The 24,409-nt window shown below is 40.4% G+C and overlaps 1 protein-coding gene across 2 annotated transcripts in view; it reads left to right on the plus strand.

Moving 5' to 3' along the window:
- Window positions 1–24,074, plus strand: part of LOC311610941 (ribonuclease 4-like) — a 34,309-nt gene extending 10,235 nt beyond the window's left edge. Inside the window, exons 1-2 of one of the 2 annotated variants that reach the window (XM_084862550.1) lie at window positions 10,740–10,930; window positions 23,356–24,074. In XM_084862550.1, coding sequence (XP_084718676.1) covers window positions 23,373–23,849 — 477 coding nt within the window. In that variant the 5' untranslated portion in view covers window positions 10,740–10,930; window positions 23,356–23,372 and the 3' untranslated portion in view covers window positions 23,850–24,074. Of the gene's footprint in view, window positions 1–10,739; window positions 10,931–23,355 lie in introns of those variants that run through there. The other variant, XM_084862551.1, reaches the window with a different exon arrangement.
- The last annotated feature ends 335 nt before the right edge of the window (window positions 24,075–24,409 follow it).

The following is a 24,409-nucleotide window of genomic DNA, read 5'->3' on the forward strand; positions in this document are numbered from 1 at the left end:
ATGCATCAACACCTTATTAACCTCATAAACTGGCCAATGACAGAAGCCTATTGGATCAATGACCACGACACAGAAACATTTGTGTCATTTATTAACGACAATTCTCACACCCCTCCCTTCTCCCTTTGAATATTTTGAAACAAATTTGGGATCAGAAATGTATGAAAAAGCTAATTGTATGTGAGACTGTGTATGAGAGTGGGCACCTCTGTGTGTGTGCCTGTGTGAAAGGAATAACCTGAAAATAGTTGAATTACAGTGGACATACATTGTTTATATTTAAGGTGCGCAACCATATTCAGTATAATATGCATTGTGAAAAAATCACTACAATCAGGGTTATTAATGTGTCTGTTACCAAAAGTCACATTGTTACCAAAAGTGACTCCATTAAGGACTGTTTTCAACCATTTTCTTTTTATTTCCATTTCTTTTTTATTGTTTAAGGTATTATATATAGTAGTACATATATCTTCTTCCCCTCCCCATTGACCTCCTCCCCATTTCCCTTACCCTCCCCATACATACTAACCCCCACCCTGTGGGGGGCTGTTTCTCTATTATCTGTGTCCATCACAGAAAACGACAGGTTCCTGAGTGGAGGAGCTGGAGATTAAGAAATTAGAGAAAGAAGGAAAGAGACATGGAGGCAGAAATAGATTTATCAAGCTGGGTGCTAGATGGGCGCCATCTCTCTGATGCAGAGGCAGCAAAGACGACCCCTCAAGCCACGCAGCAGGTTTATTTATAGGGTCAAAGGAGCTTATTTGTGTTCTTAACTAGGCTCCAGCATTACTGGATTTACATATCTAGACCCGCCCCTGCTGATACCTGGACAAAGGTACTGGGCCAGTGCCTTGGGCTCAGCTAACAATTTAAAGAATGTCCATGTGCCTTCTCAGGCAGCCCTCTACACCACCCAGTGTCTGTGTCCATTGGCTATCCTTATATGCATGCAAACCATTCCTGTGGTTGATTTATTACCCGCCCCCACCACCACCACAAACACACACACACCCAACCCTCTGCTGCCTTCCCACTACAGTTCGACAGTCTATATGTTCAATGCTTCTTTGCCTCTGTATCTATTTTTGTTCATCAGTTTATGATGTTCATTATATTCCACAAATGTGTGAGCTCATGTGATAATTATCTTTCTCTGACTGGCTTATTTCACTTAGCATAATGCTCTCCAGTTTTATCCATGCTGTTGCAAATAGTAAGAATTCTTTTTTTTTTTTTTTTTTTTTTTTTTTTTTTTTTTTTTACAGCAGCATAGTATTCCATTGTGTAGATGTATCATAGTTTTCTAATCCACTCAATTGCTGATGGGCATTTAAGCTGTTTCCAAATCATAGCTATGATAAATTGTGCTGCTATGAGCATAGGGGTGCATATATCCTTTCTGATTGGTGTTTCTAGTTTCTTAGGATATATTTCTTAGGAATGGAATTACTGGGTCAAATGGGAGTTCCATTTTTAGTTTCTTGCAGAAACTCTATACTATTCTCCACAGTGGCTGCACCAGTCTGCATTCCCACCAGCAGTGCATGAGTGTTCCCTTTTCTCCCCATCCTTGCCAACACTTGTCATTTGTTGATTTGTTGATGATAGCCATTCTGACAGGTGTGAGATGGTATCACATTGTTGGTTTGATTTGCACCTCTTGGATGGATAATTAGTGACATTGAGCATGTTTTCATTTGTCTCTTGGCTTTCCTTCTGTCTTCTTTAGAAAAGAATCTATTTACATCCATTGCCCATTTTTTTATTGGATCATTTATCTTTCTTTTATTAAGTTGTATAATTTTCCTGTAGATGTTGGAGATTAAACCTTTATCAGAGATGACATTTGCAAATATGTTCTCCCACACAGTGGTCTTTTTGTTGTTTTGTTGATGATTTCTTTTGCTGAGAAAAAGCTTTTTATTTTGATGTAGTCCCATTTGCTTATTTTCTCTTTAGCTTCCATTGCTCTAAGGGCAGTATCAGTGAAGAAGTTCTTTTGGCATATGTCTGAGATTTTGCTGCCTATGGATTCCTCTAGCATTTTTATGGTTTACTGTCTTACATTTAAGTCCTATATCCATTTTGAGTTTATTTTTGTATATGATGTAAGTTGGTTTGTCTAGTTTCATTTTTTTGCATGTATCTGTTCAATTTTCCCAGCACCATTTGAAGAGATTCTCTTGACTCCATTGTATGTTCATGCCTCCTTTGTCAAATATTAATTGAGCACAGTGGTTTTGGTCGATTTCTGGATTCTCTATTCTATTCCATTGGCCTATATGTCTGTTCTTGTACCAGTACCAGGCTGTTTTGAGAATAGTGGCTTTGTAATATAGCTTGAAATCTGGTATTAAAATTCCCATCACTTTATTCTTCTTTCTCAGGATTGCTGTGGCTAATCGAGGTCTTTTCTTATTCCAGATGAATTTTTGGAGAGTTCTTTCTAGATCTGTTAAATATGCCATTGGTATTTTAATGAGGAGTGCACTGTTTCTCTAGATTGTTTTGGGTAGTATGAAATTTTAATGATGTTGATTCTACCAACCCATCAACATGGTATGTTCTTCCATCTGTTTATGTCTTCCTCTATCTCATTTTTTAGTGTCCTGTAGTTTTCCTCATATAGGTCTTTTACCTCCTTACTTAAGTTTATTCCTAGGTATCCTAATGTTTTTGGTGAGATGGTAAATGGGATTGCTTTTTTTAAAAAAATAATTTATTTTATTGATTATGGTCTCACATAATTGTCCTTATCCCCCCATTCCCATCCCAACCCCTCCCTACATATGCCCCCACCCCACTGTTGTCCATGGCCACTGGCTAGGCTCCTGTGCATGCACACTAGTCCTTTGGTTGATCTCTTTCCCTTACCCCCACCCTCCACTACTTTCCCTCTGAGGTTTGAGAGTCTGATCGTTGTTTCTCTTTCTCTGGGTCTGTTTTTGTTTATCAGTTTATGTTGTTCATTATTTCCTCTAGATGTGTGAGATCATATGATCCAAGAAATACCTTTGTAAGAACCTAAACTGCGACAAGCAATAATGGTTATGCTGAGAGGCAAATGAATCAGTCTGTAGTGAGTTCCTTTCTGGGCCAACAGTTCTTTTGAATCCCAATTTCAATGTCAAATAGTTCCTTCTGTGTACATGTCAGTCATGATATTTCAGATCTGGTTGGTGGACAAATGGTGGTAATTCAGGTCCAACCATCTCTGGTTTGGTTCTGGGCATCCTTCAGCAACAAGCAGTTGCTGTCTGCGGGTATGCTGAGGCGTCGTCAGCATCTTCCATCTCTGAGTTGTGTCTCTTCTCTCTTTATGGCTGGAGCATTTCTGTCTATTCCTCTCTGTTGCAGGATGGGATTGCTTTTTTAGTCTCTCTTTCTCTAAGTTCATTATTGGTGTATGGAAATGCCACAGATTTCTTGGCATTAATTTTTATCCTGCTACATTGCCAAATTCACTTAATAAGTCGATTAGTTTTTTTTTATGGAGTCTTTTGGGTTTTTTATGTGCAATATCATGTCATCTGCAAATAAGGACAGTTTTACTTCCTCTTTTCCAAGTTGGATGCCTTTTATTTCTTCTTCTTGACTAATTGCAATGGCTAATACTTCCAGTACTATATTGAAGGGAGTGGTGAGAGTGAACATTCCTGTCTTGTTCCTGTTCTTAGGGGAAATGGTTTTATTTTTTGCACATTGAGTATGATGTTAGCTGTGGGTTTATCATATATAGCTTTTATTATGTTGAGGTATGATACTTCTATTCCCACCTTATTGAGAGTTTTTATTAGGAAAGGGTGTTGGATTTTGTCAAATGCTTTTTCTGCATCAATTGATATGACTATGTGATTTTTATCTCTCAATTTGTTTATGTGGTGTATCACGTTTATGGATTTGTGGATATTGTACCATCCTTGCATTCCTGGGATAAATCCTACATGGTCATGTTGTATGATCTTTCTGATGTAGTGCTGAATCTGATTTGCTAGAATTTTGTTGAAGATTTTGGTATCTATGTTCATGAGGGATATTAGCCTGTAGTTCTCTTTCATTGTGTTGTCTTTATCTGGTTTTGGTATTAGGGTGATGCTTGCTTCATAGAAGGAGTTTGAAAGTGTTCTTTCCTCTTGAATTTTTTTTTTTTGAAATAGTCTGAAAAGGATAGGTTTTAGTTCTGCCTTGAATGTTTGATATAACTCCCCTGTGAAGCCGTCTGGATCCAGGCTTTTGTTTGCTGGAAGCTTTTTGATGACTGCTTCAATTTCTTCCATAGTTATTGGCCTACTGAGATGTTTAGATTCTTCCTGATTTAGTTTTGGAAGGTTATATTTTTCTATGTCCATTTCCTCCAGGTTGTCCAGTTTGTTGGAGTAGAGTTGTTTGTAGTATTTTTTTTTTTAACAATCCTTGGTATTTCTGTGGGGTCTGTTCACCTCTTTCATTTCTGATTTTGTTTATTTGGGTCCTCTCTCTTTGCTTCTTGGTAAGCCTGGCTAGAGGTTCATCAATCTTGTTTATCCTTTCAAAGAACCAGCTCTTGGTTTTGTTGATCTTTTGTATTATTTCTTTGGTGTCTATGTCATTCATCTCTGCTCTGATCTTTATTACTTCCTTCTGCTTACACTGGGATTTTCTTGTTGCTCTCTTTCTAACTCTTTGAGTTGTGGGGTTGGGTAGTTTATTATTATTATTATTATTGTTTTTATTTTTTGCAATAGGCTTGTAGAGCTATGAACTTCCCTTTGAGATTGCTTTTGCATGAACTTCCCTTCAAGATTGCTTTTGCTGTGTCCCATAGATTTTGGATTGTTGTGTTTTCATTGTCATTTGTTGCCATGATGATTTTAATTTCTTCCTTGATCTCTCTGGTAACCCAGTCATTGTTTAATAGCATGCTATTTAGTCTCCATGCCTTTGATTTTTTTTTTTGAATTGTTTGTATTGTAGTTGATTTCCACTTTTATGCCACTGTGATCTGAGAAGATGCTTGATATCATTTCTATTTTCTTGAATTTGAAGAGACTTTTCCTATGACCCAACATATGGTCTATCTTTGAAAATGACCCATGTGCACTTGAGATGAACATATATTCTGTGGCTTTGGGGTGAAATGTTCTGAAGATGTTAATTAATTCCAACTGGTCCAGTGAGTCACTAATCTTTCTTTGCTGATTTTTTGTTTAGAGTATTTGTCCAATGGTGATAGTGGGATATTAAAGTCTCCTACTATGATTGTATTGCTGTTAATCTCTCCCTTGATGTCCTCCAGGAGTTTTTTTGTGGTTTTTTGTTTTTTGTTGTTTTTTTTTTAATGTACTTGCGTGCTCCTGTATTGGGTGTGTATATGTTTACCAGAGTTATTTCTTCTTGTTGAATTGATCCCTTTAATATTATAAAGTGGCCTTCCTTATCTTTTGTTATGTCCTTCACTTTGAGATCTAATTTGTCAGATATAAGTATTGCTACCCCAGTTTATTTTTGTTTTTATTTCCATTCGCCTTTTTTATTTTCATCCCTTCACCCTCAGTCTGTGTGCGCTTCTTTCCTGAGGTGGGTTTCTTGTAGACAGAAGATATATGGGTATTGTTTTCTTATTTATTCTGTTACCCTATGTCTTTTCATTGGGGCATTTAATCCATTTACATTTAAAGTTATTATTGATAGGTACTTATTTGTCGCTATTTTTATTCTTTAGCCCCGTGTTCCTTCTTCACTTTCTATTTCTTCCTTCCTTTCTTCCTTCCTTCCTTCCTTCCTTTCTTTCTTTCTTTCTTTCTTTCTTTCTTTCTTTCTTTCTACCAGACCCTTTAGCATTTCTTGCATTGCTGGTTTGTTGGTAATAAATTCCCTTAGTCCTTTTTTGTCTGTAAAGCTCCTGATTTCACCTTTAATTTTGATTGATAGCCTTGCTGGGTATAGTATTCTTAGATTCAGACCCTTGTTTTGCATAACTTTGTATATTTAATTCCATTCCTTTCTGGCCTGATGAGTTTCTGTTGAGAAATCAGTTGCTAGTCTGATGGGTATTCCTTTGTATGTAACTTTCTATCTCTCTCTGACCACTTTTAAGATTCTTACTTTCTTGTTGGTATTTTCCAATTTAATTATAATGTGCCTTGGCTTTGATCTTTTGGGGTTCATTTTGCTTGGGACCCTGTGAGCTTCTTGGATTTGTGTGGGTTTTTCTTTTCTATATCAGGGAAGTTTTCTGTCATTATTTCTTCAAACAGGTTTTCTATTCATTGCTCGGTTTCCTCTCCTTCTGGAACCCCTATTATGCGGATGTTGTTTTCTTTTGTGTTGTCCAAAAGTTCTTTTAGGCTCTCCTCCTGCTTTTTAATTTTTTTTCTAGAAGCTGCTCTACTTGGATATTTTTTCCCACCTTCTCTTCTAGCTCACTGATGCAGTCCTCTGCTTCTTCTAGTCTATTCTTGATGATTTCTATTCAGTTCTTTACAGTGGTGATGCCATTTTTTCATTTCTTCTTGGTTCTTCATTTTCTCTTGGTTCTTACTCATATTGTCAAATTTGTCTTCCATTCTTTTCAGCCACGTTATGACCATCTCTTTGAATTCTTTCTCTGACAGGTTGCTTGCCTCCATTTCATTTATTTCCTTTTCTGGTGATACCTGCTTTTCTTTCATATGTAGGCTATTTCTTTGTCACCCAATGGTCTCTCTTCTCCAGAAGTATAATTATGTAGTTATTTCACTCCTGCATTGATTTAAAGGCACAAAATACCACACAACCTGGTACAACACATAAGGCAATGAACAGAAATGTATTCACGATATTAATAACCCCAAATAAAGATGACACCTAGAAAAAGGCAAATTAGGGGATAGGAGAGAAAGAAGAAGAAGGAAATAAATAAATAAATAAATAAGTAAATAGGAGTGCCAAAGTGAAATTGGGCAAAGGAAAAAAAGTAAGAGGTAAAAAAAAGAGACTAAGAAAGAAAAGGGAAACAAACTATATGGGGAGAAAACTCCAATGGGACAGCAAATGCCAGCAACAAATACCTGTAGATTAAAACAAACTACAAACAACAAATAATATCAAGGGAGACAAAGGAAAACAGAAGCAAAAAACAAAGCAAACAAAAATCAAAAACAAAAAAAATAAAACAATTTCATAAAAAAGCATAAAAATTGATATAATCAACATTCAAACAACAACAACAAAAGAACACAGAGAAAAAAACAATTTTGGATAGTTAAGACAGAGAAGAGAGAGGTGTATATGGACTTGGAGCAGGAGATTGGAAATTAGATATTTAAGTAGGGTGAAATTTTAACAAGGGGTAAAAAGAAAATATAGGGAAAACCTAAAGCAGGAAAAGTTAAGAGAAACAGGACACAAAAAGGGAAAAAGGAAGAAAGTGATGGCATAAAGGTAGAGTTGAAATAGAGTAAAATGATTCTAAAGGAAAGATGAAAATAGAATGTAGAACACTAATCCCAAAGTAAAATAAAGAGAAAATAAAATGATACTGTTTTTTTTTTAAATAAAAAAGGTAAAATAGTAGTAGTAATAATACTGATTGAAAATAAAAATATAATAATTAAAAAGGTAAAATCAATGAGGAAAAAAGAAAAAAATAGTTTCTTAAGTAAAAAAATGAAAAAAATAAAATGTGTAGTAGTGAAGGTCATTCACTTCCTCTATTGTTCTGTTTGGCATGCCTGTTTCCCAGTCAGGACAATATTGCAGTTCCCTGTGTTCCACTGCTCCTCAGTATTGTAAGCCAGTCCTGATTTTTAAGCAGGCAATGTCTTAATTTCTTGTTTTCCTTTATTTGTGATTACACAAAAGTCAATTTGTGATTCAGCCTCTGGGTGTTAGTGTTTCTGGATTGACTTCTGAATGTATTGGTCCTCTCTAGCTTGTACTTAGATCCTGCTTTCCCAGTGGCACTCAATACCAGTTTGTGGGAGTGGATTGCCCCAGATGATCACTCCCCACTCTGATCCCCAAGTTCCAGAAAAACAACTTTCCCCTGCAGTCTCCCTGGATGTCCCTAACTGGGTGATCATAATCAGAAGCAAGGATTTGAAGAGGAAAAAGCCCAAGTGTGTGAACAATGGGGCTGCACACAAGTCTGCGCAGCCCCCCTCCCCCCTTAGGTCTAAGAAGCCAGCACATTTTAAAAATTTTTAGGCTGTTCTTTTGCAAAAGATCAAAATGGGTTGCTTTGTAAAGATTCCTTCCGCATTCAGGGATCACACCAGTCCCAACAGCCACTGATTTTTCTAGGCGCAGACTTCCCCTGGTCCTCCAGCTCCCGCAGTATGCATGTTTCTCCAACCCACCGGGATCAGAGACCTCACCTTATCCCAGGTGAAATCTGACCTTTCCAGGTGGGGTGTAGAGGTCCTCTGAATTTGCGTGTTTTGCCAATTGGGGACCGGTGTTCTGGGGTTCACAGCTGTTCCAAATAGAAATATTTTACTTATATTTTCATCATCTATAAAAACATTGATGTTTTAGTGCATAATTCTTTACACTTTTATCTATGCTATGTATATGTTTTTATAAAATGTAGAAAATTGTATACTATATGTATACAGCTTCAATTCTTCTTTTACTCTTAAAATGCATCTGGGCTTCTGCTAAAATTTAGTTTCTTAACCTACATCATAGTGAACAAAGATATGGATTCACTCTGGATTAATTTATTGAGTTATATACTTAATTTTGTTCATTTTCTGCTTGTATGTTATCTCTATAATTAAAGCCTAATTTACCATTAAGGTTGAAAGACCAGTTGGTATGATGTGCACTGACCACCAGGGAGCAGACACTCAATGTAGAAGCTTCCCACTGGTGGTCAGTGGGCTCCCATGGGGAGCATCGCTCAGCCAGAAGCCGGGCTCATGGATGGTGAGTGCAGCAGCAGTGGCAAGAGCCTCTCCCACCTCTGCAGCAGCACTAAGGAGCAGACAGCAGAGCATTAAGGAGCCAGCAGGTGGGTGGTAAGGAGCAAGGGGTCCCAGACTGAGAGAGGGATGTCTGTCTGCCAGCTTAGGTCCTATGGTGGACATCCCCCAAAGGGTTCCAAACGGTGAGAGGGTGCAGGCTGGGCTAAAGGGACCCAACACCCCTTGTTCCCACAACCAGTGCAAATATTTCATGCACTAGCTCTCTAGTGTTACTGTATATATAACAAAACAAAACAAAACAAAACAAAACAAAACAAAAAAGCTCATTAAAAATATGCATCTTATTTATTCCAAGTCAAAAAAAAATTTATATTACTCTCAATGACTCTGTAGTATTTTTTATTAGGGATGTAGCATGATCCATCAAACAAATTCCCTATTTTGGATATTCATAGCATTTACAACTTTTTACATGTATGTATATTAAAGTAAAAACCCATCTCTCCCAGCTGGTGTGGCTCAGAGGTTGAATGTTTGATTCATTCAAGAGGTCGTGGTTTGATTCCATTCAAGGCACATGCCTGGGTTGCAGGCTTAATCCTCAGTAGGGGGTGTGCAGGAGGCAGCCAAAGGATGTTTTTATCTCTCTGTCCCTCTCCCTCAACTATCTCTAGAATCAATAAAAACATATTGAAAAAAAAAAATCTAGCCCTGCCAGGTAGCTATTGGTTGGAGCATCATCCCACACACAAAAAGGTCACGTTGGATTCCCAGTCAGGGCACATGCCTAGGTTAAGGGTTCCACTCCTCAGGCAGACACCTATAGGAGTCATCCAATAGATGTTTCTTTCTCTCTCGCTCTCTCCCTCACTCCCTTTCTCAAAAAAACCTAGCCTCAGGTGAGAATTAAAACAACAAAACATCACATTTGCATTTATATTCTTTTCTTTTTTTTAAACCACAATTATATTGATTTCAGAGAGGAAGAGTGAGGGAGAGAGAGAGAGAGAGAGAGAGAGAGAGAGAGAGAGAGAGAGAGAGAGAGAGAGAGAGAGAGAGATACATCAGTGATGAGAGAGAATCATTGATTGCCTGCTTCCTGCATGCCTCTTATTAGGGATCAAGACTGCAACCCCAGCATGTGCTCCTTGTCCAGAATCAAACCTGGGACCCTTCACGCCCCAGGGTGATGTGCTATCCACTGAGGCAAACGCGCTAGGGCTGCATTTATATTCTTCTGTCCTAAGTCAGGTTCCCTGGCTAACAGTTACTGACATAAACATTTGCATTCAGCAAGTATACTGTGAAGTGGGCTTGGGATCAATACCTACAGATGGATCCAAAGGGAACCTAAGTTGGGTCACGCTTAACCGGGTACTTTAGTGTAGGCAGTATAATTCCTGCTTTGGGTGCGAGAGGTTCCAGATTTAAATCCCAGACTAACCCAGCTTTTAAAATTTGCTTTTCCTTCTTCAGGAGCTTCTGAGAAAAGTTCTGTTCCCTGCCAAAGTTCTCCTGTGCCAAACTGTCCTGCAAAGGAGAGGTGAACTGAACGAAAAGCAGAAGCGAGCTGATGACTTGGCATTGGAGATGAAATTGCCTGGCTTCCTGGGTTCTGGAGGCCTCTTTGCTCCTGGGAGCAGCAGCCCCTGACCCTTCAGGCTTCTGCAGGCAGGGCGAGTGTCCCCATCCTGCAGTCCCAGCTGGCAGCGTCTTCCCTGACCCTGTGTCTCCAATGCAGATCTGCAGGGATGCTCCAGGGCTGGGCAGGGACTCTCCCACTGCCCTTGGGCGGGGGCTGCTGTGGCACCACCTCCGGAGGCGGGGCCGGGACGCTTGGGGTTTTCCCAGAGAAACTGGGTGTGGTACCAACTACCCAAAAGCTCGCCCGCAGGATATCTCCTACACACAGCACCCCAGTCCCGTTAGTGTACACACACGCACGCGGACCCGGTGCAGATCTAAAGCAGGAGTCAGAACAGCACCTTCCTGATTTCTAACAGCTCCCTGTTTTCTTACAAAGGAGGAAGAAACAGGTGAGAAACCAAACTTCTCTTTCTAAGCCCTGCCCTTTTCTGCAGCTTTGTCCCCAGACCAAGATGGGTTCAATTTCTGTTCCTCCTCCTGCTTCGTGTCCTAACTTTACCAGGCGCTTTGGCCGGGGTAGTCCCTTCTTATCGGAGGTAACTGGACAGGAGTTTGTGGGACCAGACTGGGAGCTGAGGAAAGGGAAGGAGGCAAAAGGGCAGCTTTGTAGTTAGCGGTGCTGCATTCCCACCCCATGTTTCCTTTCCGCAGCTGGGCAGAGATGGCCCAGCCAATGCCTGCAGCCTAGCAGGTAGGACTCCACGGGACCAGGGATTCTTTGCTTGCTACTAGCTTGATGGCCAGATTTATGGCGCAGAACTTGTTCAGTTCTTGCCAGTGGAAAGGACATTTGATACTTTCATTTTCTGTTTGCTCGCCTCTGTCTCCTCACCCTTAACCCACCCACAGCCAATGCATTGAAATGTTTGCAGACTCTGCCAAGAGCCTCCTCTTTCAGCTTTCTTACTGCACCATTGGGATCCTCAGCCTTCTTACTGGGAGACAGACAGCACACCCACAGACACTGCATGTGCACATGTCATGACATCTCTGCTTCCAAAGGACAGTAAAAACAGTCTGGTCACCATTGTGAGGACTAGGGAAATGTTCAATTAGCCAAGACCCTCCCTTTGTGTCATTAAGAACCTTAGAACCAAGTCATTAATGCAATCACTAAAAACCCAAGTGACATAATTATCTGAACAGCAGGTGGCCAACCTCCCAGAAGCAGCCTCAGGTATTCATAGAGCTGCTTAAACTGCACAGCTACCAACTAATTAGTTAGTGCAGAATGATAATTGTGTGACAAATAAAGTAATATGTTTGTTTTTTTTTTAATTCAGGGAAATACTCAAACTAAGTTTCCCTTAAACAGCAACTTTCACGGGCACCTTTAGAATTAGCTTGGGTTTTCTAGGAATTACTAGTGAGAACCTGATAGCTGTGTAGTGCATTGGGAAGCTTTTACACTCGGAACCCTAGATGTTTCTTGGGACATACATGTTCTCTTTCTCTGTCCCTGAGGTTCCTCATTTGTAAAATGAGGATTTAACACAATGGTCTTTGAAGTCTCTCTCTCTCTTATTCTATGACTGCATGGAGTGGCCAGGTATTGTACCAGGACTCATAGAAAAAGAACGTATTCCAGTAATGAGGAGAAAAGCTAGCACTTGGCAAAAAGGATAGGAAAAGCCATTCCAGGGAAAGAGAAAGGGCTCTGGCTTTTGTCAAAAGTGCAGATGTCAGGTTTTAGCAGGCTGAGGTCAGAGGCTGGTCAAGTTATTGTTGGGAGCATTTACTAGTGTGATTCCAGTAACATGACTAATGGCCTGATGCTCGAAATTCATGGGGGGGGGGGGGGGGGGGGGGGGCTCAGCCTGATCAGCACCCTTTCCAAACTGGGACCCCTTAGGGAATGTCTGATTGCCAGGGGATATCCCTGTGGGATAAGGCCTAAACTGGCAGTCGGACATCCCTCTCAAAATCCAGGACTGCTGGCTCCTAACCATTCACCTGTCTGCCTGCCCCATTGCCTCTAACCACTCTGCCTGCTCGCCTGCTTGCCCCACCTGTCCCCTCCCCCTTGGCCTGATCACCCCCAAATGCCTTCTCCTGCCAGCCTCGTGCCCCACAACTGCCCTCCTGGGCAGTCCTCATGGCCTCCAACTGCCTTCCCCAGCCAGTCTCATGGCCCCCAAATGCCCTCCTCGCTCCCCGGCCAGATGCCCTCTGAGGCCAGGTGCAGAATGCTTGCCTGTCACTGGGGCAATGATGCAATTCAAACCCGGCCCTTCCACCCTCCCCCACCCCCACTCCCATGCCCTTCCCTGGCGGCTCCATGTCCTCTGCTCTTAGGCCCTTTGCACCCTGGGTGTGCCTCATCGCCAAGGTGATGAAGCAAGCATTCCACCAGGTTGCTCAAGCAGCCTGCTCTCAGCAGCTGGCCCCCCTCCCCCAGGACTGGGGAACACCCATGTGGTTGGGAGGACTGGGAGTCACCATCTTGTGGCTATGGGTACTGCCATCTTTGTGGCGTTGGAGGATGCAAGAAGCAAGTGAGATTACAGAAGCCAAGGGCATGGTTAGGGGGAGCAAGTAAGGGGAGGGTTATCTGCTATTGACTTGCCTTCTCAGTCTGAGTGACAGAAGTGAGCCAAGCAGAGACTGTTTTGGACCACTGAAAAGTTAAAGAAGGGGAGGGCCCTGGGAGCTTAGAAGGAAGAAAGTAAAATTACGTACTTGAGGAAACCGAGGCAAGGGTGGCTCAAGGGAGAGCATTCACTGAGTCCTTTGTCTTGAAGACTTTATATTTTCTGTAGATAGGAATTTTAGTGGAGGTCAATCAGAATACCGCATTTTTTTGTGCATAAGATACTATTTTCCCCCCCTAAAATTGTTAGCCTGAAAATCAAGGTGCATCTTATACACACAGGGAGGGAGCTATGTGGGTGGGTAGCTGCCCATTCCTTGTCAAACAGGCTTCCTCCAATCACGAGCCTTACTGTTACTGACTGATGCCATGATTGGAAGTGAAGGTGCAGAGTGTACAGATGCAACAGGGACCATAGTGTTCTGAGCCCATGAAGATGCCAAAAAATAAAAAGATAAATAAATAAAAATGTGTTCTGATTTATGTTTAAAATATTGATTTTTAATTTTGGGTTGCAAAAATTGGGCATCTTACACAACGGGGTGTCTTATACATGGAAAAATACAGTAGTCATCAGCTTTTTAGGCATGTCTTTTAACATGCTTCTGTATCAAATGAACTCATAGTGGGGTTTGAGATCATTCTCTCAAAGAGTGATGTCCGATTAATTTAAAATAGGTCCCACTCTCAAACAGTTTGTCTGCCCACAAGAGAAAGTGAGAATTTGGGCATGCTGCTCAGTGTCAGTAGAGGCCCCACTCTATGGACCCCCTATCCTGTTTCCTCTCTTTGCTCCTGAAAGGTATCAATTTTGAATAAGAGACATAGAAAAACATTGTACAAAAAAGAAAAAAAATTTAAGGTTCAAGCTGTCAGAATATTTTAAAAATACTTAAATATATCTTTCATATATTTTATCTCTATCTAGAGGTAGAGATTTGTCTGCCATTAATTGTTTTTTGTTGTTATTGTTGTTGTTGTTGTTATTTATTCCTCTGACTCCATTCGTTTTTGGGTTTGGCACTAATGGCATCACTGGGTCTCTGTTATCTATCTCCCTGACTAGGGTGATTTTAGCTACTCACTGTCTGGTTGGTTAGGTGTCCTTCCCTAATCAAGGACACTTTCATTTTCTGTTAGCATGTTTCCTCTTTATTAGAGACTTGATTAATTCTATTTTTAATTATCACTATTGAGATAAACATTCTATATACTTTATGGATATATTTGAGTGTCTGTGACACACTTCCCTGGGAAGTGTGAATTCTACAGTTTAGACTGAAAATGCTTGAGAGATGATGGCAGCAATCGCCTTCTCTTTCCGATTCTGCATTTGAGGAAGATGATAAATCATTATAGCAAATTGTAAGGACTTTGACTTGAGGAAAAGTTCTGAAGACGTTTTCTTTGTTGGTGTTGTTTTATATCACATAGTAACATCATTTAACTATTGTATAACAGTATACATTTATAGGGGAAACCAGAAAATATTCTCAGGAATAATCCACATTATTCCAAAAAATAAGCTTGAATTCCTCTTCCTCCAGTCTTCAGTAAAACTTGACCCCAGATTTACTTCCAGACATTGCATTGATTCATCATCTCCGTTTTTTTGTGTGTGTGTTTTTTTTCTATATAGTACAGAATAATTCCAACTTTACCCACATACCAACTAATTCTTTGAAAATTAGGTCTGTCTCCCTTCACCTCAGGGCAAAACTGCATTCCTTACAGCCAGCTGATTTGTTGACTTGAATACCTGGAATCCTGTCTTTAACAAACCTCTGACTCACCCTTCCTTAATCTCAGGGTTCCTTAGAAGTTTCTCTTTGACCTGGTCAGTGTGGCTCAGTTGGTTAAGTGTCATCCCATGCACCAAGAGGTTGCTGGTTCGATTCCTAGTCAGATCAAACCCCTGGTGTTGGTTTGATCTCTGGTCTGGGTGCCTATGGGAGGCAACTGACAGATGTTTCTTCCTCACATAAATGTTTATCTTTCTTTTTATCTCTTTCTATTTTCCCCCTCCCTTACTTTCTATCTAAAATCAATTAAACATATTTTTTAAAGTCCTTCTTTTTTATATGTCTTCTATCTTACTGTCTCATCTCAGTGAACTGGAGCTCCTATTTCTTTCCTATGAATGCTACATCTCCTTTTAGGGAGGACTTGGTATGTCTTAATGGTCTCTGTGTGCCAGGACCTAGCACAGTGCCTTGTACCCAGAGGAGCTTATGTATTATTATTCAATTAATTAATAAATGAATTATAGTATGAATAGATATTGCAATGTTATGACTGATAGAAAGGTAAGTACTCAATGAGTCATAAGGTATAGGAAAGAATGGTTGGGCTATAATTTGTGTTCAGGAAACTTATATTGATTTTCCAAAAGAAAGGATTGACAAGAAATGTGAGATTAGTCCTCACTAGAAAATAAAATATGTAATTAGGGTGACAGAGGGTAACTGACTCATGATGCCCTGTGCTTTTAGCCTAATTTGCCTTTTTACCCTAATTTGCCCCAGCATACCTTTTTCCTCTGGCAGGAGCCTTTGTTAGTAGAGATGGTGATGGGCCTGGGCTCCATCTTACTGGTCTTCATACTGGGTTTGGGTCTGACCCCATTGATCCTGGCTCAGAATGACTACAGGTACACTCTTCCCGGCCCAACACTATAATGCCAATCCAATTGGACACAATGGCAGATACTGTGAAACCATGATGAGAAGATGAAGGCTGACTTCACTCTGCAAAGACACCAGTAACAACATCAAGGTCATCTGTGAAGATGAGAATGGAATGCCTTACAGGAAAAGTTTTAGAATAAGCAGGTCTCCGTTTCAGGTCACTACTTGCAGGCATATAGAGGGTACCCCTGAAGATGGCAGCATAGGTAAATACCTGTATTTGCAGTCTCCCACAACCACATCAAAACTACAACTAAAAGACAAACAACTATCATCCAGAACCACAGGAAAGCTGACTGAGTGGAAGTTCTAGAAGGAAAGAAAAAAGCTCACTGAGACTGGTAGGAAGTGCGGAGGGGCAGAGGTGCAGAGGCACATGTGGAACGACTGTCAACTGGGTGCGCTTTGTTTATTTTTCAGTTGGGAGGGAGATACAAGCTTCTGATTGCCCTGAACTCCAGTTCCAGGTGAGACTCTGGGTACCCAGACTCACGGGGGAGAGACTAGAATGTCTGGCATTGGGCCTGAATGTGAGGGCAGCTTTTTCACCAAGGTGCTCGCAGCGATCATTGTTCATGCATTGTGGTGCAGACGCAGACACGTGGGGACCTCTCAGGGGTAGTGGTGACTGGCAACCATTGCTGTTTACTCCAGCCTAGTGATTCCCTGAGACCCCACCCCACCCAATTTACAACCCCACCAAAGCTTGAGCAGTGGCTTTTGCTTATGAGTAGCCTGTCCTTTCTCAGCCTAAAACCCGTCTAACTACAGCTGAGTCAGAGAACCTAAAGCTGCCAAAAGAAGGCCCAAGGCCCAGAAGCAGCAGCTTGCCTTGCTTCACAGCTGTACCTCATCTGGGCACTTCCAAACTCCATGCAAAATAGAGGAATCTGCAGATCTCTCTGTAGCTCCTGCTTGGTGGCCACAGGCAATGGCTGACTTTGTACCTATTGGAGATCCAAGAACTAGTGTACCCAGGGGTCAGTGTGAGATTACAACTCTTCACATCCATAAACGACACACTCAGGGGGCAGACTCAGGAAGTGCCAAAGCCCCACTGAAGAAAGTCCTCCCCCATAAGGATGTTTCCTGCACAGCAGTTCTTTCATTGTAGACACAGCTGGTCTTCACAGCCAGTTGGCCTAGAGGTCAGTTGCTTCCAGTGATACCAACTGCAATAAAGGCTTAACTACAACAAGACTGTGCACCCAACTGACAAAGAGGTGCACCAAGAATCTCTACCTCAGGTGATTAGGAAGGCTAAGCCACTGGACCCTATAGGATACCTACCTCACAAGGCCATTCTATCAACACAGGGAAGCAGCCAAAATGCAGAGACAAAGAAACATGTCACAAATGAAAGAAATGGAGGAAAGCAAATTACTGGATATAGAGTTCAAAACCACAGTTATAAGGTTACTCAAGAAGCTTCTAGAAACCTCTGAGGAACTTAGTGAGACCTTCAAGGATCTTAATGAAAATTCGAAAAAAGAAAGAAAAAGAAAGAAAAAGAACTAGTCAGAAATTAAGCATACACTGAGTGAAATAAAGAATAATATATAGATATTCAACAGTAAACTAGAGGATCCCAAAAATCAAGTCAAAGATTTGGAATACAAGGAAACAAAAAACACCCAATCAGAAGAGCAAAAAGAAAAGAGAATCCAAAAATATAAAGGTTGTGTAAGGAGCCTCTGGGACAACTTCAAGCTTTCCAACATTCGAATTATGGGAGTGCCAGATGAGAGAGAGCAAGATACTGAAAACCTATTTGAAGAAATAATGACAGAAAACTTTCCCTACCTGTTGAAAGAAATAGACTTACAAATTCAGGAAGGGCAGCGAACCCCAAACAAGAGGAATCCAAAGAGGACCACACCAAGACACATCATAATTAAAATGCCAATGGCAAAAGACAAAGGGAGAATCTTAAAAGCAGCAAGAGAAAAACAGTTAGTTACCTATAAGGGACTACCCATACAACTGTCAGCTGATTTCTCAACAGAATCTATGCAGGCCAGAAGAGAGTGGCAAAAAATATTCAGAGAGAGAGAGAGAGAGAGAGAGAGAGAGAGAGAGAGAGAGAGAGAGAGAGAGAAAATGACAAAAGAGAAAGTTTATGAGAGAGATAGATAGAAAGTTTAATTAATCTGTTGGTATTTAATTCTAAACACTTCTTTTAATTTAACTTTTGTAAAAGTAATATTGGCTTATTTGAGAGTAAGAACAATTTGCCTCTCATGAAAATTTTGCTTAGCAGCCATGAGCCCTGGAATTTTCTAGTTCTCTCTGTAAGATGAATTTATATCCATCCTTCCACTCACAGGAAGGGAAAGTCTACTTTCCTATTGACTGAGAAGGCATTAACTGACAGGGAAAAGGGTATTTGTATTCCATGTCATCCTTTCTGGGGACAGCTGAGTAGAAAAAAATGTGGAAAAATCAATAGGCCAAGAATTGATGAAAAGAGTTTGATTTTTACTGATTTCATAGACATTTTTACTTATTAACATACTGGAGGCCTGGTGCACAAAAATTATGCACTTGTAGGGGGAAGGTCCCTTAGCCCAGCCTACACCCTCTCACAATCCGGGAGACCTTGGGAGATGTCTGACAGCCGGCTCCTGTGGGCAGCAGGCCTAAGTTGGCCATCGGACATAGTTAGTGCTGCTGCAGAGTGGGGAGAGGCTCCCATCACCACCGCTGAGCTCACCACACATGGGCTTGGCACAGAGCTTCTGGCTGAGCTGCGCAGACCTGTGGAAGTGCACTGACCACTAGGGGGCAGTTCCTGCATTGAGTGTCTGCCCCCTTGTGGTAAGTTTGCATTATAGCGATTGATCATTCCACCATTCAGTTGATTTGCATATTAGCCTTTTATTATATAGGATTGTAACACAGAAAACAAAAAATTCAGGCAGTTCATTTCCTGGGCCCCTGGCAATGAATGTAGTCACCCCTGTTTTGGATTGTGTAGGGTAAGTGCCAGGAATGGAGAGCAGAGCCACCTTAGGGTCACTGGCCTACTGGTAAAAGGACTCATCAAAGAGACAGGCAAGCCATGTTCATAGGCAACAACCATGTCTCTGGACCCTGATGTGGCTCTGTACCAGCAGGGAGGCAAGGAGGATCCTGTGTTGTTGTGTTTTGTTTTGACCTCCCCCGAGGGGTCCTGGATTGGAGAGGGTGCAGATTGGGCTAAGGTACCACCTCCCATGCATGAATTTTGTGCATCAGACCACTAGTTTCATATAAAGATTTTTTTAAAATAATTACTTTCTATTATTTTCTCTTGAATCTTTTACTTTATCAACAAATGTCAGGCAACTATGAGGTCTTTGGGAATTTAAAGTAATTCTCATGTGCCTTCCCATTCACTCTCTACAAGAAAGTAGTCTTAAATAACCTACAACTATATATCACTAGTTTTGCTTTCTTGTGAACATATGACTGTACTGGTTATGGTATTCACAATTGTACCCACTTCTGCTGCCTACATTTCCCTGAAATGGGCCAAAAGCCTTGCTTTTTCAATACTAAGGTTATATATTAGTGTCCAGGTGCCACCTGGGAAAGCCCAGTCTCACTAAAAGTATTTAAATTTATAAAGGAAGAAATTGAGAAGTAAATTATTGTTACGTGCACACTCAGCACATGAATCTTTCTTCCTTGACTTAACCTATTTAAAACTTGATATCATTGTCATTTCCAAATCTCTCCTAATAGAAAATTTGCCTTATTGTAAAATCTCAAAAACCCCTTAGAATGTGAGAAAGGTTCAGATTTTAGCAGAATATTTGGAACCTTTTCTCAGGTTCTCCCACCAGTACCTCCACCCTGATATGATGCAAGATGATTTCCATAGAGATCACTGACCTACTCAAAGCTTTTATAAGGCAGGCCACAATATGGACCATTTTTATATTGAGTGTTCCATAGCTATGAAAACACATGTCTTCTCCAAAAATCTGCTTAGAGTATTATCATTGCATTCTCTGCTCTGGTGTTAGGGCAAATGACTGTTGCCTAGAAAATCACATGACAATGGATGGGGTTGCTTGCTGAACTAGAAGTTGGTAGCCAATCCTAGCATTTTTTGCTCTGGGTTTCTTATTCTCTCACACCATAAAGCTGCTTAAAATGAAACATCATGTGACAGGCAAGTCAGTCTGTGTCTCAAGTGAATCATTTGAGGAATTGAGGTGCTGGTCATCTGTATTTTGTAAACTTTGCAGGGAAAAGAAAAGAAAAACCTCAAAATGATCAAACCCTTTGAACATGGTGATATGCAAGGAAGAAAATTCCACTCAATGTGCCAAGGAAGTTTTTCTGTAGGGACACAGCATAAAATCTAGTAGCTGAGATATTTCAACTTAAAAACAGCCTTCTAATTTTGAAGGAATACATGTACTCCACAAAATAGTGGAGAGGGGAGCAATAATATATACAAATTGGTATAGTCATTAATTATTTTATCCAGATTGAAGGAAGCACAGGAAGTCAAGAAAAATGGAAATTGCAAAAGTGATCATTGCCAACACTTACTGAGCACTTACTGTGATCCTGGCATTAAGATAAGCACTTGACATTGATTTTATCATTTATTCCACATAAGATCCCTAAGAGGTAGGTATTATTATACTCAGTTACTAATGAGGAATAATGCTGAGAGAAGTTAATTAATTTCCCCAAGATTATATAGTTAAAGTGACAGAGCTGGTTCTTTGGGATCACAGTATCAAAAGAAGTTCATATTGAGAATCAAGAGTGAAGAATAGTTTGAGACAAGTTCTGACCAAAAAGTATGTGTTGGGATGGTTTGGGGATCATTTCATTTTCTTTTGTAACTAGAGACTTGAGATTCACCCATTGAAGTCTACATTGGACTTCTGTTGGCAAGTATTTGTTGATGTCTTGTTAAATCAGTTGGTTATATGGTGAGGTTGTGGGTTTGCTCTTGCATGAATAGTTTAGGTCTTCTCTGTAGCCAGTTATATTTCTAAATCATATCTTGGACACCAAGAAGCAGGATAAGAAAAAGTTAGACAGTCCCAGGCAAAATTAGAAGTGCAAGATTAACCGTGCAAGATCAGATTTTGGGAAAATAACCAAAGTACATTGTTGTGATAAAGCTATGATCCAAGTGCTAAGTATACCTTCAGAAATTCTATCATTAATCTAAGGATGAGGAGTTAATCAAGCATCATTTCTCCCTGTTACTCTTCTTCCCACAACTGTTCCCTTCTCTGACTTCCAAAGTGCATATCTCATATCTATAGCTGTAGGCATTGAAATGTGCCCTAGAGGTTTCTAGCTTTTTGTATACAAGCAAAATGTGGCTGTGACTATAGGAGATAGCATTGTAGAGAATGAAGTTATATTTGAAACTAGTATGCAGATCCCTCATCAGCCATTTCAGTGTGACTTGCCATCATGAAGCAGCATCTTTGAAAACAAAGGACAGTAGTACCCATACACATTAAACCAGGACTTCAGCTATGATCAACCCATGGACTGCATATGTAGAAATGGGCCTGTATGACCCTCAAAAACTGTCCTTTCTGGTTTGGGTTGCTGTTGAGTCAGAGATTAATTTTATTTGCTCTAGTACAGCAATTTTCACTGGGTATGTCCCAAGAATTTTTAAAACACGCAATACCTGACTAGTCAGGAGTACTGACCTTTCCCTTAGATTGTCAAATTAAAAAATTATAAACAGCACAATAGCTGCCTGGTGTGAATGAATCAAAATTATACCTACTTATTTTGTCAGATTGACAAATGATATATTTTTTGGTGTGCTGCAGAATTTAATAATTAGTTTATGTTTGCCATGAGAGGAAAAAGGTTGAAAATCGCTGCTCTATTGAGTCAGCCCTGCCTTATTGCCAGGGTCAAAGAGATTCCTAGTTCATGAGTTCATGTCAATCCCAGGAGTGACCATCAGGTGGCAATATCTAGCTAGTTAGTGTTGGTGAGGGATTCCCACTTCCACTCTTACCCTATTCAACTCTAATTAAATTAAACTGTTGCTAGAGAGAAGCAACTCTGAACATAAATTTCTTGAATATCCTGAATATTTGGGAAGTGGAAAGAGAGAGGCAGTAGAAGATGTGGAAAAAGCCCTGATTTTAGAGTCAGATAAGTCTGGGTTCCTTCCTTTTCTCCGTCCATAGAAGCAATGTTCTGACACAATATAGCAATGCTTTCTTTGTTGTGGCTCTGAAGGTTTTTGCTTAGTTTTTGTGTTGTTTTTAAACTCTATTAAACATATGTTTTTTATACTGCCCAAAGTGTCAACAACATGATTCTGCAACTAGAGGCTACAGAAAACTAGCAACAGCTATTGACGAGACATACATAGCATGATGGAGACATGCATGATAATGAAATACATCACCAAGGCCTAGTTTTTGGTTGTGCATAGAAACAGCAAGGAAACAAGTCACAGTCCAAGTCCTCTTTTGTGAAGATGGTGCTGTTGACTTTTATTTCTAAAGTTTCTTTTTTCAGTCAATTCCACAAGCCTGGGAATCACCTTCATTCCTAATACCCATATCATTTCATTTGTTCATTATTTCCCTCATTTTGTTTATTAGTTCACTCAACCAATATTTACTATCTTCAGAGTACTTTGGCTGGATACTTTCTTATTTTTTTCTAATAGGATTAACAAGATTTCAAAAAAGACTTGATTTTAATACCATTAAAAGAATGTCAACTTGGTGAAACAGGTGAAGGAATTAAGAAGTACAAATGGCCAGTTTTAAAAATAGCCATGGGGATGCCAAGTCAGTATAGGGAATATAGTCAATAGCATTGTATTGTAATAACAATGTATGGTGTCATATGGGTGCTAGACTTATGGGGTGATCACTTTCTTTATAAGGTATATAAATGTGTAATCACTGTGTGGTATACCTGAAACTAAGATTACTATTATATGTCAATTGTAATTGAAACTTTTTTTAATTTAAAAAAGGAATAGACACATCAGAGGTCAGGCTAACCCTAAACATTACTCTGTCCTGTTTTCCACACCTCCATCAATTCCCATATTTCAGGAATTAAAATCAGTTAATGAACTTTCATTGGCATATCTTGTCTATCCAAACTTTTGGAAAGCAGAGTTTCCAGGGAACCAAATACTCTCCAAAGATCACATGACTAGAGAATTTCCTCAAGAGACACACAACTCCAGTTTCATTCAAATTTGCCTTTTCTCCCTTTTCATACCTTGACCATACAGGACACATACACCCCGACATCCAGCCCGTCAGTCTCTGCCCTGAGTCATACTACTGGCTATAGCAGTGTCTCTCTCTCTCCATCAGAGAAAAGCTCTTACTTTCAGAGAAGATCATGTTTTCAAACTTTTTACTCTTTGGGAAGCAATGATGAGAAAAGTTGTGAGTAGAGAAGTAGGGAGGAAAGAGTAGACTATAGTATTGAGGAAATATCAATTTGCCATTCTCAATACCTCTCTCTGATGCCCATTTATTAACTTCCTTTCTCCTATCTATTGGTTTCTCCCCAGGCACCTCCAAGGTGGTAATGGCTCTCCAGAAGACCCTTTCATTGCTCCTGCTATTGCTGCTGACCCTGCTGGGGCTGGTGCAGCCCTCCTATGGCCAGTTCATGTACCAACGATTCCTACGGCAACATGTAGACTCTACAGGGAGAGGTGGCACCAACTTGTACTGCAACACGATGATGCAAATACGGGGGATGACTTGGCGTAGTTGCAAGGAATTCAACACCTTCATCCATGAAGACATCGGGACCATTATTAGCATCTGCAGCACCCCCAATATCCAGTGCAAGAATGGCAAGATGAACTGCCATGAGGGTGTAGTAAGAGTCACAGATTGCAAATATACAGGAAGTTCCAAGGCCCCCTACTGCTCAGACAGGGCGATTATGGGACTTTACCAGCCCCCCACATGCAATTATCAGGCCACGGCCAGCACTAGGCGTGTGGTCATTGCCTGTGAGGGTAAACCCCTGGTGCCTGTGCACTTGGACAGCTAGATGCTACCCTGAAGGGGTTATGGCCCCATGGTTGACCTTTAACTTACTCCTTGAATAGAATATGTTATGCATTTGAGCTATCTCAGGCTCTGCCTCCTCTGCTTACCTGGTAACACTCCCTTTTCTCTATACAATCCATTCTGTTAAATGCATCAAAGAGAAATGGAGACTTAAACCTATAATGGGACTGGACTTTTCTGTAATAAAATTTTCTACAAACTTCTGTTTCCTTCTATAATACTGGTCAGCTTAATCCTCTCAAATCCTATTTTCTGGAATGTAGTCATTATACATATGATATAGCATTTCAAGTATTTTAAGGTGCTTCCATCTCAGTTATCTCATTTTAATACCACGCACTCCTGTGATATTGATGTTGCCACATATAGGGCCCAAAGTTAAAGGATTTGCTAACAACCGTGAAGTTAGTGGAAAAGCTGAAGCAAAAAAATCCATTTCAACTGCCTACTAATCCAGTTTTTTCTACTTCATCACAAGGAGTGTTTTGAAAGTATCTGCTTTTTGGTATTCCCAGCAGTCAGCTGTTGGGGAAAGCATTA

Source organism: Pipistrellus hanaki (assembly GCF_964339955.1).
Source record: "Pipistrellus hanaki genome assembly, chromosome: 1".
NCBI lineage: Eukaryota > Metazoa > Chordata > Mammalia > Chiroptera > Vespertilionidae > Pipistrellus > Pipistrellus hanaki.